Raw genomic sequence first — 17990 nt, forward strand, 5'->3', positions numbered from 1 at the left:
TCACATTTTTGTAAGAAGAATTTGCCGATTTGGGACTAACATCATAAGTCTCATTACTGCTTTTATTTTTCATTTTTCACTTAAACAAATCATCAAATTTTTTCCGCATAATGCAACTATCATATACAACATTGAAGACAATTTTAATTTTTGGTTGACCTCATATTATTGTTCCACATAAGCTATTGAAATTTTATACAATCTTACCTCACTATTCTAATATTTTAAATCAAAATTAAATTAAATTCTATATTTAAACCTTCCATTAAAATCTTAACACATCATATTCTCTTTAATTTAAAAAAAAGAATATTCTCTTTATTTAAATGAGAGAATATATAATTTTTTTTAATAGGAGAATATATAGTTTCATATATAAATACATTTATAATAACTATCATAATTATCCAATTTTATATTTTAAAAAAATAAAAGTGAAGCAAAAAAAAAAAAAATCATATTAAACTTTTTTCCAAAAAAAAAAAAAAATGATTTGCATGGGAAAAACTACGTGTAGCATTCTCACGAGTCATGTACACCAACTTTAACGGAGAAAAAAAATGAAATCCGTTAGACTTCTGATTTAAAAAAAAAGAAAAAAAGAAAAAGAAAAAAAGAATCCGTTAGAAAGATAAAAACAAAATGGAACAGAGATCCACCTCTGGTGGGACCCGCCCGACCCGGACCCAATCGGAGCCGCTCTACTCCTCCGTTTTAATCCACGGCGGCGCCGACTCCAACACCGTCTCCGTCTCCGACCACGAGCAAAACGCACCGTACAAGCGTCGCAAACCTCAATCACGACAACAACAACATGACCTTTACGCTACAATGGTGTATAACGACGACGACGAGGAGAACGAAGACGACGATTCGTCTCTACCTCCGCTGCTTAAACGACTCCCTAAGGACTTCGGCGGCAGAACTTCGATCGACTACGACAACGAGTACTACTACGACGACAGCGGCGATGAGGCGAACAAGGCCGAAGATTTCGGGACAATGATCGTGAAGACTAACAACCGGACCTCTAATCTATCGTATAACTACTCGTACAAGCGTCGGAGTTCGTCGAAAGGTCGCGGCGATGAGGACGAAGATGAGGATGAGGAAGGTGGAGAGGGATTCTCGACCTTCGTGGTGAATAAGAGCGAGAGAAGGAAAGGCGGCGAAAGTTTGGGCGGTTCGTCGATGGGACTCGCGGTGGCGAGCATGCAAGCGGCTGGGGAATTCGGGCATGGGAAGCAGAGGAAGGGGAGCGGCGCGACACCGGCGCAGGGCGGAGAGGAAGGGAGGAGCCTATTGAGGAAGTCGTCGAGTTCGATTGCGGAGAGTTTTGTTAACAGGGAAGATGTTTCTACTAAGTATGAATTGCTCAATGAGCTTGGTAAGAGTTCAATTTTGATTCTTTTAATTGCGTATTCGATGTGGAATTTTGGTTGGTTATGATGTTTGTGGTATTCAACTGTGTTAATTTTGATGCATAGTTAGTGAATCGTTGAATTGGATTGTGGAATCATGTTCATTTTGTGCTGTTTTGTAGTTAAAAAATGGGTTTTTGCTTGAGGTCACTACTGGTTTAGGCAGTGTGCATTTCAATTCTTTTGTGGATTTTGTTGATTATTTGAACTTCATAATGTAATGCTTTTGACGAATTTTATGCATAATGCAACTGTGAGTGAAGAGTGAGTGGATATAAGCTAAGGGAATGAAAGAAAGTGGAGAAAGACTTACTTGCCACTTTGGCATGAGTATAAACTGCTTAGCCTGTTGGGGGTAAAAAGTCCCTGGATTACCTGATAACTGGTTCTAACAAGTGGGGTCAGTTGCCCGTAAGAGTTTGATTAAGTGAGGATTGTTGTACTGTATACTTTGCGACATATAACTAATTTGAGTGAAATTTTCCTTTGTCAAAAAAAAAAAAAAAGTGGAGAAAGACTTAAAATAACATTAGTAGAAGTAGCAAAAAAGAACATGTTGATTAAGGATGTAACAGAGAGTGATTTCACATATGATAGTTTGATGAAAAAAGGCAATTTTTTTTTTTGCCATTTGCCTGATTTTACTAACAATTTCATTATGTTGCAGAAAAACCAAACAATTGCGTTAAGTGGCATCCTAGAGTCTCGAGTTCCACGTGGATAAAAATTCCACATTAGCTCTTACCACAACATAGAAATCGAGTCTCTAAGACTTGAGTTCTATCAGTAAACTTAAGTTTTAAACACTCGGGATGCTACTTAACTAATATGTTTGGTTTTTCTGCTACATAACGAAATTGTTAGTAAAATCAAGCCAAATAGGAAAAAAATCCATGAAAAAAGGACACATATGGTTGACCATAATTAGAATGGTGAAAAAGAATGCAAAGGACTAAAGCTTGGTTGTTGTTGAAAACACTGTGATTATGCATTGTCTTCCTTTTCATTGTCTAATAAGATTATTAATTGCTCATTACAAAAAAAAGTTGATATAGGTGAGTTTTGTGTGATTATGTCATTGTGTTGAATGATTTTGGTATTTGGGTATGGCAGGGAAGGGGTCATATGGGGCTGTTTACAAAGCTAGGGATTTAAAAACTTCAGAGCTGGTTGCCATCAAAGTGATATCGTTAAGTGAAGGGGTGTGTTTCTTTCTTGCTCTTTCTTGTGTCTAGTGTTGCATTTAGTGTGAGTTTGGACTTTTTGAAGTGAATCATGACGTTTGCGGTCTTCAGGAGGAGGGATACGAAGAAATCTGTGGTGAGATTGAGATGTTGCAGCAGTGTAGTCATCCCAATGTTGTGCGCTACTTGGGGAGTTACCAAGGAGAAGATTGTCTTTGGGTAGGAAACAATGAGTTTGATTTATTTACTTGTGAAATGAATTGCATAGTTTGAGACTACTAATTTTAGTATCTTGGCAGATAGTTATGGAATATTGTGGTGGTGGAAGTGTTGCTGACTTGATGAACGTTACTGAAGAGCCTTTGGAGGAGTTTCAAATAGCATTTATCTGTAGGGAAACGTTGAAGGTATGGTTGACATTGGTTGGTTTGAATTTGAAAATTGTGGAGAATAATCAATTTTAAATATTATGCCTATTTTATAAAATCTTGCTAATTTTTGTGCTAGAAAACTTAAGTCAGACACTCTTTTTGCCATTGTTTATGTGAAGTAAATGCTTCCTTGCCTACCATCTGATTTATAATTAATCTGTTGGTAAGCAAAAAAATTTATTCTGTTGGTCGAACTTTTTGTTTTATTTATTTATTTATCTATTTATTATATTATTTTTATATGTAGGGTCTTGCTTATTTGCACTCAATTTTCAAGGTCCATAGAGATATTAAGGGTGGAAATATTTTGTTAACGGAACAAGGCGATGTCAAATTGGGTGAGTAAACTTCATATAGTGTTGCCAACTTCATGTCTATTTACATCTAAAACACGTCTTGTTATAGGGATTCATGAATCCTACGTTTTATTCCTATTTATTGTTGTTGATACTTGTTTTGTTATATAAGATTACCATATACCTATATCTGAAAAAGAAAGAGGCCAATGAGCTTTAGCTCAACTAGCACCTCCTCCCTTAAATTTTAGTTGAAGTGTGAGATGTTGGGTTCAAGTCCTACTGGGTGCGTAACTTACCAATATTAAAAAGTTACATATGAAAATCTTATTGCCATAGCCATGTTACTGTAGTAAAATTTGAGAATCACCTCTATTGAGTAATGGCAGCCCTTGCCTTTGATGCTTTTATAAACATGATGTCTTTCCTGATGTGAGATAATTAAAAAGAAACAACTGTTGTACTCATTAAAGTGTGGTTTAAACTTTCCTCAAAGGGTATTTGGCCTAGAGCTAAGAAGGGAAAATGAATGATGGATGATTTTCCAAGTCTTAAATATGTGCTGGTGTTTTAAATCATAGGTAATCTTGACTGAGAGCAAATTTTTTTGATGGTAATTAGTGGTGCTTAATAATTTATATTTGAAAATGCTTGAAACTTAACGTTTGATCTCTCTTTAACTTAAAGGAGATGAAAAAAGAAAACACTGGAGAGGTTTTTCCAATGTTTAGGTGAAAACATTTAGTCCAAAGCTAGTTTTAGGTTTGCAAATGGCAGTTAGAGAAAAATGACTGCCTAGAAAGGTTCATGGAATAGGTTTCTCAGATCGCCAGATCCCTTCAATATTGAAGTTTTCACAATGAGTAATGTGGTCACTTGACTATATGATATGATACAAGGTACATTTTGATTGGCAAGATATACATGCACTTATTGGATCTTGAACATAAGAACTCACCCACCATCCCATTACTGTGGGAAGCGGAAATGCCACTTGAGGTAGACCTCATTGGCAGGATATTATAAAACTTTAGGCATAGGGTGAAAATATTACAATGTAAATTTTTGGTTGGTTTCGGGATTTCAACCATGGTTTTTAGAATTTGATGGAACAAATTGTTGTATTGGAAAAACCGTAAATTAGTCATTATTTTGCTCTCATATCTTTAATGGACATGACAAGATAAAAATCAGTCAAACTGCAGACCATGCTGTTTGAATGGGTGTTTTCTCATATAACTGGATGAAGACTGGGTTGGTTCAACTGGCTTCAGGCATGAGCGGCCGTTTAGAGAAGTTCAAATAGAAATGTTGAACCCAGTTTACCCGAGTACAGGGATAGGTACATAACCATCAGATTAGTCTTTTCTTTTTATTTCCATACAATTTTGCTTACCTTACCATTCACAAACAATAACTTGCAAAGCTGATACATAAGTTAGATTGATAAATATTGCGAGAGTATAACATTTACATGTTTATCACCATATAAAACGCACACACACATTTGATTTCTTTACTATTCATACTTTCAAAATAATTACAAAACTTGAGTCTGACCATTAAACTGAAGGTTGAACTGGCAATTTATTTCACCTGCTTTGTGCCTGGGTTGATGTTTGATACTGTTCTGATAACTATTTCTTTCAGCCTTTATTTCTCTGGTCTGCTTTGTGTTCTTTTGGCATAAAGCAGTTATTTTTTTTTTTAATTTTTAATTTTTTTACTTTTAATGTACATCTTTCTTACTTATCAAAAAAAAAAAAAAAAAAAAAAAAATAAAGCAGTTATTTTTTTTTTTAATTTTTAATTTTTTTACTTTTAATGTACATCTTTCTTACTTAAAAAAAAAAAAAAAAAAAAAAAAAAACTTTCAGTCTTTAGCGCCTGAGTATGCATTTGTCAATTACTTTGTATTTTGATAGATTAGTAGAGGATTCATCATTGAATCAACTCTGCACAACAAAGCTTTCAAATTTTACATAAGTCTTGCTATGGTAAAATCTAGCTGATGCCCTTGAAATTATTTCATATCCTGCATGCTGTATGAAGCTGATTTTTCTGATTTGAATGGAAGATTTCTGGTGATGCAAGCGATGAAAAACACAGATTCTTAACAGACGATGAAAAGGGTTTGAGAAGGATTTCTTGGGGAAATTTATTTTTTGGTCTTTTCCCCCTCTTTTTTAATTAGATTGGACACTGAGTCTTATGCAAATGTCTATAAATTGAGCTTTCTTTCTTTCATTCTGGTCTTTGTTTAGAGGTTAAAATATATAGCTTTTCCTTTTAACAGAAGACTGATTCACCATTTGGTGAAATTTTGAAATATGAGCAGGTGATTTTGGGGTTGCAGCTCAGCTTACAAGGACCATGTCAAAACGCAACACGGTACCATGTTTGTTTGACTTTAGCTGTAGATACTGTAGTCAGCACCCTTTCTTTTGCCTCCATTTTCTCCCTTCTGTTATATGCTACCTTTGAATTTATGTTTTAAATGCCTGAAGTAGCCTCTAGTTCACTCAGAGTTCCTTGGTGATGCCTTGGTGATTTGGTATCCTTTGATTAGAAGACTCAGATAAATGCATAGGAAAGGTTCTATGATAAATGTGAGTTCTCAATTTTCAATACCTTGCTACTTCCCTGGAGATTGTAGAGAGCAGAGAGTACAAGAGATCATATTTTTACATGGTGAAATCTTTCAATTGCAAGTGCAGTTCACCAGAGAATGGGAAGATTGAAGTATAACAAACAGAAAATTATTGAGCTAAAATGAATTTTTTAACTTGTGCTTCAAATCACCTGTTGCTTCCATCTTATTTGAATGTTAGTTATGCTATATAAATTCTAATTAATAGTGACAAAGTGAGTGTGATGACATCTACAATAGCTGATGATTTTTGTATCAGCTTGTGCACTGCTGAGAAATAAAAAAAGCTACTTTACTATTGACATTAATAGATCAATCATTGATGTGTTAGCAAATAAATTATATATATTATCCACTTGTGGTTAGGGCCGGTTTCCCTTTTTCACATGTGGTTTAAAAAGTATCACTTTGCCCACTTGAGGTTAACTCCGTTAGTAGCCGTAATCCACCTTTGTACCTACTATTAAAAGCACCATTTAAGCCTTCTCTCTATTTCTTCATGGAATTGTAAGGAATACATATATGAGAAGTCACATTTCTTAATTATGTTGGGTCTCATATGATAAGGAATTTCAATGAAACTTATATCTGAGAAAATCTCATACTATTGTTTTCCCTTCATTTGACCCAAAACTCCACAAACACAAACACATCTCACACAAACCAACTCAAAACCACTATCAACCACCAATCAAACCTACAAATCCAATACCTAAACCACCGTGAGCCACCAATGTCTGCCCAAGCCATGTATACCAACATCTCCATAACAAAAAAAAACCTGCCAAAGCTTACTCAAAGCTCACCAAAGCCACCATAATTTCCTGCTAATCATGGCTGTCCCCTCAATTCCTCCACAAAAAAACCAACATGCCTCCTTCCTTATAATCCACTCAACATGGCCTAAACTTGAAAGAGATAAGATGAGGAAGGAAAGGAAGAAGAGAGAGGGAGAGGAGAAAAGTGAGCAACAATGAGAGAAAAAGAAAGTGGGAACGTTTGGAGAAGAAGAGAAAAGGGGAAAAGAAAAGAAAAGAAAGAAAAAAAAATAAAGGTCAAATGGTGTGGAGATTTTGATTTCGTGTATCTTAAAAATTAAAAAAGTTATTGTCCTTCGAAATCAATTGGCTGCTGTAAATTAAAGTCGAAAGATTCTTTTTTGTGGCGAATGTCAGAAGATGGTGTAATTTCAATAATTTTCCTCTGTGAAGAGTACCTAACCAAGAAAGATATCTGAAATCTTTAGGGGTAACCTTGACAATATACTGCTTTTGAAGCCTCTCCAGTCTTAGGGGAGTCCGGGTGGAAAAAAAAATTGTTTTATGTTACCAATTACCTTCCTAACTGCAGCTGGCATTAAGTTAACAGTTTTTGATAAGTAAGTTTGGCCCCTAGGGGTGGGGAATGGGGGATTCAAACTGGTAACCTTTGCTTCATGAAGCGTGGTACTCAGCCAATTATGTTACCCATTAGGGTAAAATTAACAGTTTTGGTGAATTGATAAAGAAAATTTATTAGTAAGTGATCTGATTTTTAAGCAGCTGCCTTTTGTTAAAGGTATCTAGTCATTGATCCTGCTATGTTCCATTGAGGGATTATTAGTTTGCATCTATTTAGTGCTTATTCTGTTGTTAATATTGTTGCTATATCTTTCTTATGTATTATTCTTTGTCTGTGCTTGATAATTGGAAATTATTTTCACTATCTTTTATCTTGTTCTCAGTTCATTGGCACTCCACATTGGATGGCTCCAGAAGTTATTCAGGAAAGTCGCTATGATGGAAAGGTATCATATTCTTGGTCTTGATGGATTTAATTTTCTTTTGAGCCTATCTTCTTATTTCTTTGCCCACTAACACACCTTCATCACCGGATTACTCATTCTTCTTTAATAAAACACTGAAATACCTGCCAAAATTTATTAAAGTTCCTTGGACTTTTTGATGAAGCAATAAATAATTCTCTTGTGGGAGAATGGGCCATGGAAAATCATACTAGAAACAAAAGCAGAATTTGTATTGGTATAAACCATATAAATATAATATTGCTTATTATTGTCAAAAGCTGGAATGCAGATGCTTTTTAGGACAGAGATATTATTTTATTTTCAATTAAGCAACATTTAGGTATTGGTCTAAGTAATATCTACAGGTTGCTTTCTATGCATTTTAGTTTTGATATGTTGCTGGTTCCTTAGTACACTACCTGTGTGCTATGGTTCCCTGTATGTTCTCCTTTTTCAACAAAGTATCATTATTTATCAAAAACATGTAGTTATTGGTCTAAGTAATTTTCCAGGGCATATTACAATGCCTGGACCTCAGGGTTCAATGTTTTGTTAAGGGTGGGTTAATTCCAAAATGTTACTAAAAATATATATTTATTGTAAAAGGCATTAAAAACACACAAAAATTCATTAAACGTATGCACATGCAGAAAAAAGTGGAAAGATTGCTACATCCTAAATTGCAAGAGAATTTGTGAAAACACAAATTAAAACAATGTTATGTACTAAGAAAAAAAAAATGTCCAGAGAGAAGTGGAAGTATCAAATGTATATAGGAGCATTAAACATATGGAATGGGTTTGAATATATGGTTATGTTGGAAAGTCATTGATTGTCAAAAGATGCCATTACATTAAAAGATGATATCACAATTTATTTTTTGATAAATAGGATAAGAAGGAATAGGGGGATGGTGCACTAGAGCTTGTAGTAGGGCTCATGGTTGTGGGTTATGGCGGAGGATTAGTGAAGGGTGGGAAACTTTCGCTAAATATTTCTCTTTTGTGGTGGGGGATAGTTCTCGTATTCTCTTTTGGCATGATAAGTGGACTGGAGATGTTTCTCTCAAAATTCTTTATCCTCAGTTATTTTTGTGTTCAGCCAAGAAGGAGGCTTGTATTTCTAAGGTGTTAAGCCCTCCAGTGGGTGATAATGACAGAGTGTGGAGTCTAGATTTCAGAGGGAATTCAATGATTGGGAGTTGGCGGCTTCCTACTCCTTTCTTCACTTCATCCAAACCTGAATTCCTAGGGGTGGAGGGTGGGACAGACTTTGTTGGGATCTTAATGGTAGTGGGAAGTTTGATACTTGGTCCTTTTATCATGAGATTCGAAATGTAGCTCCTTCCACTTTCTCTTGGAAGGGAATTTGGAAAGTTAAGGTTCCTAAAAGGGTGGCGTTTTTTATGTGGATCACCTGTTACTTTTTTGTCCGATAACTCATTCTTTGTGGATGATATGCTTCGGTTGTTTGGGATTGAATGGGTCATGCCAGGTTCAGTTATGGACTTATTATTTTGCTGGTATCATTGGCTTGGGAAGTATAGCTCTGATATTTGGGATTTGGTTCTAGGTTGTTTAATGTGGACTATTTGGACTGAACGGAATCTGCGGTCTTTTGAGGATGAGGGGAAAACTGTGGTTCAGTTATTAGAGTATTGCCAGTGGACCCTCTATGATTGGTCTCGTTGTTGGGGTTATTTGGATTGTTCTACCATTTTGGACTTCCTTTCATCTATTGGAATAGATTAGGGGCTGCTCCTGTCTTTTTGTTCCTTTTTTTTTTTCCTTTGTTTACTACCGTGAACTTTTTGTGTTTCTCTTGCTTCTCTTTTATTAATAATATTCTCTTCTTATTTATAAAAAAAAAAAAAGATAAACAGGATAAGAAATTCTATTTAAAAAGCTCAAAAAAAGGGCACTACCCTTGTACATAGGATGTATACAAAGTAGAACCCAGAAAAAATCATCTAAAATCCAATTTATCAAGGAAAGCCCCAAAAATCTGATGTATCTAAAGAACTGACATCATGTTCCCACATATATAAGGATCGTAGACAGAAACTTCAGTTGAGTAACTGATACTTCCTGTTCTTTGAATGTCCATGTGTTCCTCTCTCTTCAAATACACCACATTAGACACAAGATATGATCTTCCAAATCTCTAAACTTTTTTTTTACCAAATGGACCTTTCCTGCTGGCCAAAACTTCAAGAACAGTCCTTGGTATTATGCAACACACCCTGAACAAGCACAAAATAAGAGACCACAATTCACTCTCAACTTCACAATGAAGAAAAAGATGATCTACTAACTCCCCATCAGATTGCATATACAACATCAATCCATAATAATAATACCTCTTTTCCTCATATTATCAGTTGTTAGTATTTTACTCTTTCCCGTTTACCAATCAAAGAATGCCACATGAGGTGTGCAGTGAACATGCCAAATTGATTTCCAGGGAATTCCACATCCCTCTTCTGAAAATCGTATAATAAGCTTTAACCTTAAATCCATGATTTTTTAGAAAATGCCCAGCTTAACTTATCTTTATGGCCCTGTAGAGCTTCCCCGAATTAGGGTCTTCAAAGAAAAGATTCACATATTCTAACACCTAATAATGAATTGGTTGTAAGAAAAGAGGGAACCCAATGCACACCGATAATTGAAACATCCATGTAATCCGTCGTATTAGCATCTTTATTTCTAGCCATCATGAAGAGCTCCAGTTATCTGTTCTCTAAATGTATCATCCCCAGTTCCCCACACCCGCAGTCATGCCAAAAACAGACCCTTGTGCAGTACCCTATCTCGAATCAAATATATCTTAAAAGTAGTCCACCCATGCTGAATATGCTTCCAAAGGCTCACACCATGAGAACCCCTCTTAACATCCGAGCACCACCCGCACCAACCCTGACAACTTCCATGTTCCAAATCTATCACTTTTTGGCTTTTTGCTATAGAGAATCTGTCTCCACCATGTACCGCCATAACCATTTCACAAGAAGGGTTTGGTTAAAGGTCCACAATTTCCTAATCCACGAGCATCCTTGTTGGAAAGGTTTGCAAATGGAATTCCAATTGACCAAGTGGAACTTAAACTCTTCCCCCATACCTCCCCATAATTTTTTTATAAAAATTTTCTCCATTACATTTGCCACTCCAGCAGGTAAAGGAAAAGGCAAAATGAAATAAGTGCGAAGGCTTGAAAACATTCTCTTAATCAGAGTGAACCTCCCCCCTTGGATAAGTAAAAGATTTTTCCATCCTGGAAGCCTTTTTTTCATTCTCTTTAAAATGCCATCACAAATAGCTTGTTTCTTCAAGTGAGCCCTGATTGGAAGTCCCAAATATTTCATTGGCAGATATGACACTTTGCAACCAAGAATGTCAGTTGGCACATATGTGTGGAATCTGGCCCACTAGAACAAGCTCTGACCTGCGCAAATTTACCTTCAAGCCTAAGACAACTTCAAAACATAATAAGATGAACTGGAAGAACCTACGCTGGTTAGGATCTGCATCACAGAAGATTAGTGTATCATCTTCAAATAGAAGATTTTTCTTTTTCGTTTTCTTGTAAATCTTGGTGTGCTCTATGCTTTTCATGCATAGAGCAGCCTTCCTGAATATATTTCATTCTTACTTATCAAAAAAAAAAAAACAAAGATGGGAAATCTTCAGAGCAGCATTACTCGCTGTATATGACAAATAGCCCCCATCAATTGCCTTGGCCAGCAACCTATTTAAAGCTTCCATGACAAGGACAAGTAAAAGTGGGCAATGAGGATCCTTCTGCCTTAAACCACTAGTGCTGGAAAGAAACCACTAGGACTGCCATTCACCAGCACAGAAAAGCGGAGTGGGAAAAAGGAAGAAGCAATCCAGGACCTTCCTTTTTCACCACAGCTGCACCTTCCGAGCATATATAGAAGGAAGCACAATTGACATGATTCGTAAGCTTTTTCAATGTCTAATTTGCATAACACCCAAGGAGACCCATCCTCCAATCTGTTATCTAAACACTCGCTGACTATATGGATGGAATTGTCTTGGCAATGTTGAAAGGACACATTTTTATCATGTGCTAATGTTGAATAAATTGTAGTTATAATGATTAGCTGAAAAAAGAATCTAAAAGTTGGGATGATAACTATAATAATTTGAAGTTTAGGTCTGCGCGTCATAGGAATGGATATATTTGGATGGCTACTCAAGTAAAACTCTGGGTGTTTAGGAGTAGCCATCCAAATATATCCATTCCTATGACACGCAGAGCTTAACTTCAAATTATTATAGTTATCATAATTTGGATGGTGGATATGTTTATTACTTATAAATGTTGGATATGTTACTTATATATTTGGAGGGTGGAGTGTTTATCACTTATAAATGTTGTAATTGAACCTTTTGTAACTCTTAAATCCATGGTACAATTATACATTCCTCTTTTCAGGTGGATGTATGGGCTCTTGGTGTGTCTGCAATTGAAATGGCAGAGGTGAGAGGACATTTCTAATTTTCTAGATCTGAAATTGTACTTTCTTAGAACTCTATTCAAATGGGTGTTGGCATTAGGAAGTTTCTCATTCTCTAAGAGTTTATTATTCAATGTACTTTTAGAAAAGTTTAGTATGATGTACATTTAGTATACTTCTTAAGTACTTGATGCATTTCTAGTTGTTCCTATAAAAATTATTACTTATATTTAAAAAAAAAAAAAGTGTTCCAAGTGCATATTTTTTTCTACAATTACCTGGAAAAATATGAAAGCTCTGCAATCTTTTAAAGTTTTAGCCATAAGCTGCTTGCAATTGGATTTTTTTTTGGGAGAAAAGGGGGTTGGTGTAACAAAGTTTTTTAATAAGTAATAAAGAATTAAGAAAGCTCTAAAGATAGAGCTAAATGATGTAGAGTTCCCACCTAGTTGGGAGTTATAATAAGCTTAGAAAGAAACTTATGATGTTGGGTTGATTGATGGGTTTACCATCCTATTTTGAGTATATACTAAACAAAGAACTATGGGATTAGATCTTGTGAGAAAAAAAGAAATTTTGTGTTGAATGGTTCCTATTGTTGGTCTGTTTCTTCTTGAGATTCACTTCAACATGTTTCTTGAGATCTCATGATCTTATTCTCTTTTCCTTTATTTTTCAGGGACTTCCTCCTAGATCAGCAGTTCATCCAATGAGGGTTAGTGTCACAATTTTAACTTCTATTATAATTTATACTGTCATTTATATATTCATATGTCAAACTTTAATCCATGTTTGCATATTGGTCTCCTTGGAATGTGGTTGTTATTTGATGAGGTATTGTGCTATCATTATGATGCATTCAGTGCTTTCATTAGTGTAGGACATCATAAAAAAATGAATGCAACTGGGAGGTGGTCTGATGCGGGGTATTTCAAGTAGCTGCATACACTTGTAGTTTATCACAAAAACCAGTAGCTACATTTAACTAAGTCAGCAGCTAAATTCAGCAGCATTCTACTGGTTCAATGACAGCAGCCATCTTACTCCTCTTGTAACTAATTAGTTAGTTAGTTAGTTAGTTAGATGATTGCTTTAGCATTGGCCAATAGGATTTAGACACTTGTCGATCATCTAGAAGGCTGCCAATGCCAAAGAACTCGAATAAGTACCAGAATTTAAACACTTTGTAAATCAGTTTATGACTGAAAATTAGCCTTGAGGTCTTTTCTTTAAGATCTTTGTGTTCTTTGCAAAGGTGCCTAACGACCTATCAATTTGTTTTAAGAAACTCACATCTCATTTAGTGCTAACCGCCATTTTATATTCTTTGTTACTTCCTTAATTGACATGTCCTCTCCTTTTATTTTTGGTCTACCTCTTCCTTTTTTCGTTCCATTAAGTTGAATCAACTTGCTCCTTCTCATTGATGCCTTAGTCTCTCTCCTCCAAACATGACTTAATCATCTCAAGTAACTCTTCCTCATCTTTCATCAAAAGGAGACACCCCAATCTTTAAATGAACTTCATTTTTTCGAACCTTGTTTTTTTGTTCATTTTTACTTATCCATCTTAACATTCTTATTTTAGTTGCATTTAGTTAATAGGTATTTTATGACCACACAACACTCTTGATGCCCTTTTATACTTCATCTACCCACTCTTATTCTATGATTTACATAGGAAAAGAGTTATACTTTTTAGATACTGTCTAATTAACTCAATGCACTGGCGGCTCTACATAGAGTTCAGGGTGGTCATAGGACCACCTTGGCCTAGAAAAAATAATAATTATTATGTATAAATTTTAAAAATTTATGTTTTTTTTTATTCTTAAAAAAACTTTGTGACAACCCTAAATTTTTTTTAGGCCCAACATAACTAAACTTTGGACAAATTTGGCAACAAACTTTGTTGTAAGCTAAGGCTACAATTTCATTCAATATATTTCTTTTATTAGTTGTAAATTTTAACAAATTCACCATTTAATTACATTTTCTTTTTATATCCTTCATAATTGCAAAATTTCAAGAAGATCAAAGATCAATAGCTATGTCATCAATCAAATGTTTAAATTTTGCATTTTTGTAGTCTAAAATTATGCATAAAAAATAAGTTTATGGATCGAATAGTAAATAACATCCAATTGACATGAAACTTGACATGTGTTTTAAGAACATAGAGAACATGCAATTCAATGGTTAGATTTGCAAAATATGTAGTAATGTTAATTTGTTTAGTGAGAGTTGTAGCCTTGCGCTACAACTTAGTTTGTAGCCAAACTTTGTCTTTAAACTTTAGTCCCCTTAACAATATATTAGGTCCTTACTTAACAAAAAGTCCAAGAAAAATTTTATTTAACTAAATTTTTTTTTTTTGATAAGTAAGAATAGAATATTATTAATAAAAGAAAAGCAAGAGAAACACAAAGAGTTCACAGTAGTGAACAAAGGAAAAAAAGAAACAACAAGACAAAAAAACAGCCCCTAATCTATTCTAATAGAGGAAATAAAATCCGTAAGGGTAGAACAATCTGAGAAACCCCAACATCGAGACCAATCAAAGAGGGTCCTTTGGCACAACTCTAATAACTGAACCACAGTTTTCCCCTCATTACCAAAAGCCCGGCGATTCCGCTCAGACCAAATAGTCCACATTAAACAGCCTGGGACCAAATCCCAGATATCAGAACTATGCTTCCCAAGCTAATGAAACCAACAGAATAATAAGTCCTCAACTGAACCTGGCATGACCCAATCGATCCCAAACAACTGAAGCATATGCATCCACAAAGAATGAGCTATCGAACAAAAAAGTAACAGGTGATCCACAGATTCCGCATTACAACAGCACAAATAACAACGATTCACCAAAGGACGACCACGAAGCATAAAATTATCCAAAGTTAGAATCTGACCATGAGCTGCGGTCCACATAAAAAAAGCCACCCTATTAGGAACCTTAACTTTCCAAATACCCTTCCAAGGGAAGGTGGAGGGATCTGCATTACGAATCTTATGATAGAAAGATCGAGTATCAAACTTCCCACTGCCATTAAGATCCCAACAAAGCCTATCACAACCTCCACCCCTAGGGATTCGGGTTTGAATGAAGTGGAGGAGGGAGTAGGAAGCCGCTAACTCCCAATCATTGAATGCCCTCTGAAATCTTAAACTCCACACTCTGTCATTATCACCCGCTGAAGGGCTTAACACATTAGAAATACAAGCCTCTTTATTAGCTGAACACAAAAATAACTGAGGATAAAGACTTTTAAGAGTGACATCTCCAGTCCACTTGTCATGCCAAAAAAGAGTACGAGATCCATCCCCCACCACAAAAGAGAAATACTTAGCGAAAGTTTCCCACCCTTCACTAATGCTCCGCCATAACCCACAACCATGGGCCCTACTACAAGCTCTAGTGCACCAACCCCCTTTTCCCTCCCCATATTTCATGGCTATGACCCTTCGCCACAGATGAGAGGTTTCATGGCCATACCTCCAAAGCCATTTCCCTAAGAGGGCCTGATTAAACGGCGCCAACTTTCGAACTCCTAAACCACCCAACTCACGCGGTAAGCAAACCTTTTCCCAAGCCACCAAAGGATATTTGAAACACTCAACTGATGAACCCTACAAGAAGTTCCTTTGAACGCGTTCCAATCTAGTCGCCACAGCTTTGGGGATAGTAAAAAGGGAAAGGTAATATGTCGAAAGGCTTGAAAGGGTACTCTTCGGCAAGGTGAGTCTACCACCCTTCGACAAATAAAGCCGCTTCCAACCTTAAAGCTTCTTTTCCATCCTCTCAAGGATCGGATTCCAAATGGAGGGTGTTTTATACACAGTTCCCAAAGGCATACCCAAGTAAGTCATAGGCAAATTGCCCACTTTGCACTGAAGGATATTAGCCAAAGACTGAATGTTACGCACCTCCCCAACAGGGACAATTTCACTTTTTCCCACATTCACCTTCAAACCAGTAAAAGCTTGAAAACAAGTCAAAGCCAGCCTAATAGACAGAATCTGCTCTCTAGAGGCATCACAGAAAAGAATGGTATCATCAGCAAATAAAAGATGAGAAACATGAATACCAGTAGAATTAATAGGACCCACATGAAAGCCCTGAATGAAGCCACCTTCCTCAGTTTTCTTCATGATACGACTTAAGACCTCCATGATCAAAAGAAAAAGGAGGGGAGACAAAGGATCGCCTTATCTGAGACCTCTAGAGTTACCAAAGAAACCAGCAGGAGATCTATTAACCAGAACTGAGAAGCGAACGGTAGAGACACAAGTCTTTAACCATCTCCTCCATCTATCCCCAAATCCCATCCTCTCCAACAGATAAAACAAAGTGTCCCAATTCACATGGTCATAAGCTTTCTCAATATCCAACTTACACATCACCCCCAGGGTACGACACTTCAGTCTACTGTCTAAACATTCGTTGGCAATAAGCACTGAATCCAAAATCTGTCTACCACCAACAAAAGAATTTTGAGACTCTGAAATAAGATTATCCAGCACCCGCCTCAATCTGTTAGCTAAAACCTTGGACAAAAGCTTATACACACTGCCTACTAAACTAATAGGCCTAAAATCTTTAATATTCAATGCGTTATTTTTTTTGGGAATCAAAGATAGAAAAGAAGCATTTAGAGACCGTTCAAACTCTGAGCTCCTATGAAAATGATCAAAGAAAGCCATGACATCTATCTCCACAACACTCCAGCATTTTTAAAAAAAAGCCATAGTAAAACCATCAGGACCTGAGGCTTTATCACCCTCCATCTCTTGAAGAACCTTTACCACTTCCTCCTTAGAGAATTCCCTCTCTAATTCAAGCCGCTCATCCTCTTCAATTCTAGAAAACTCTAATCCATCCATAAAAGGGCGCCAAGAATCTGACTCAGTGTACAAACTTTGATAAAAATGGACAACCTTAGACCTCACCTCTTCCTCATCCTCATAGAGGACAACATCCACCTCTATACCCCGAAGATAATTAGTTCTTTTATGGAAATTTGCAACCCGATGAAAAAAGCGAGTATTATTGTCCCCCTCCTTCACAAATAAAAACCTGGACTTTTGTCTCCAAAAAATCTCCTCCAAAGAGGCAAGATGTGCAATCTCTCCTTTAATCTGAGTACGACGAGTTTGATCCTTATGAGAAAGACCTGACAGGTCCTCCCTAGCATCCAAACCCAACAATTCCGATAAAAGACATTTCTTCCTAAAGGCCAAATCCCCAAATTCCTCCTTATTCCACTTTTTCAAGTCCTCTTTAAGAGCTTTTAATTTACGACCCAAAATAAAGCTAGGAGAACCCGAAAAGCAATACCCATTCCACCATTGCTGAACCCTCTCTACAAAACCATCTTCTTTCAACCACATATTCTCGAACTTAAAAGCACTCCGGCCTTTATTAACACTACCCGCCACCACCAACAGAGGACAATGATCAGAAACTACACGAGGGAGAACCCTTTGAGACACGTTTCCAAAGTGATCCACCCAATCCACCGATGCCAAGGTTCTATCAATTCTTGACATACAATCTGACCCCGAATCTCTAAACCAAGTAAAGGAAGCCCCTTCAAGGGGTAAGTCCACAAGGTAATTAGCCTCAATGAAGTCTGAAAAAGCAAACATAGCCGGACTAAAAGCCTCACAACCAAGTCTCTCACTCGGATATCGAATGATATTGAAATCCCCAAAAACACACCATGCCGTATTCCAC

At 36.3% G+C, this 17990-nt stretch overlaps 1 protein-coding gene across 1 annotated transcript in view; it reads left to right on the forward strand.

The window, feature by feature from the left end:
• The first annotated feature begins 548 nt into the window (after positions 1-548).
• LOC112006896 (serine/threonine-protein kinase 1) overlaps positions 549-17990 on the forward strand; it is a 25697-nt gene continuing 8255 nt past the window's right edge. The window contains exons 1-9 of the mRNA XM_065773933.1: positions 549-1387; positions 2535-2623; positions 2717-2824; positions 2905-3012; positions 3284-3374; positions 5671-5723; positions 7706-7768; positions 12230-12274; positions 12931-12966. Of these exons, the coding sequence (XP_065630005.1) occupies positions 643-1387; positions 2535-2623; positions 2717-2824; positions 2905-3012; positions 3284-3374; positions 5671-5723; positions 7706-7768; positions 12230-12274; positions 12931-12966 (1338 nt within the window). The 5' untranslated portion in view covers positions 549-642. The remainder of the gene's footprint in view (positions 1388-2534; positions 2624-2716; positions 2825-2904; positions 3013-3283; positions 3375-5670; positions 5724-7705; positions 7769-12229; positions 12275-12930; positions 12967-17990) is intronic.

The sequence above is a fragment of the Quercus suber genome, unplaced genomic scaffold (genome assembly GCF_002906115.3).
Source record: "Quercus suber isolate HL8 unplaced genomic scaffold, Cork oak 2.0 scaffold_83, whole genome shotgun sequence".
Classification (NCBI taxonomy): domain Eukaryota; kingdom Viridiplantae; phylum Streptophyta; class Magnoliopsida; order Fagales; family Fagaceae; genus Quercus; species Quercus suber.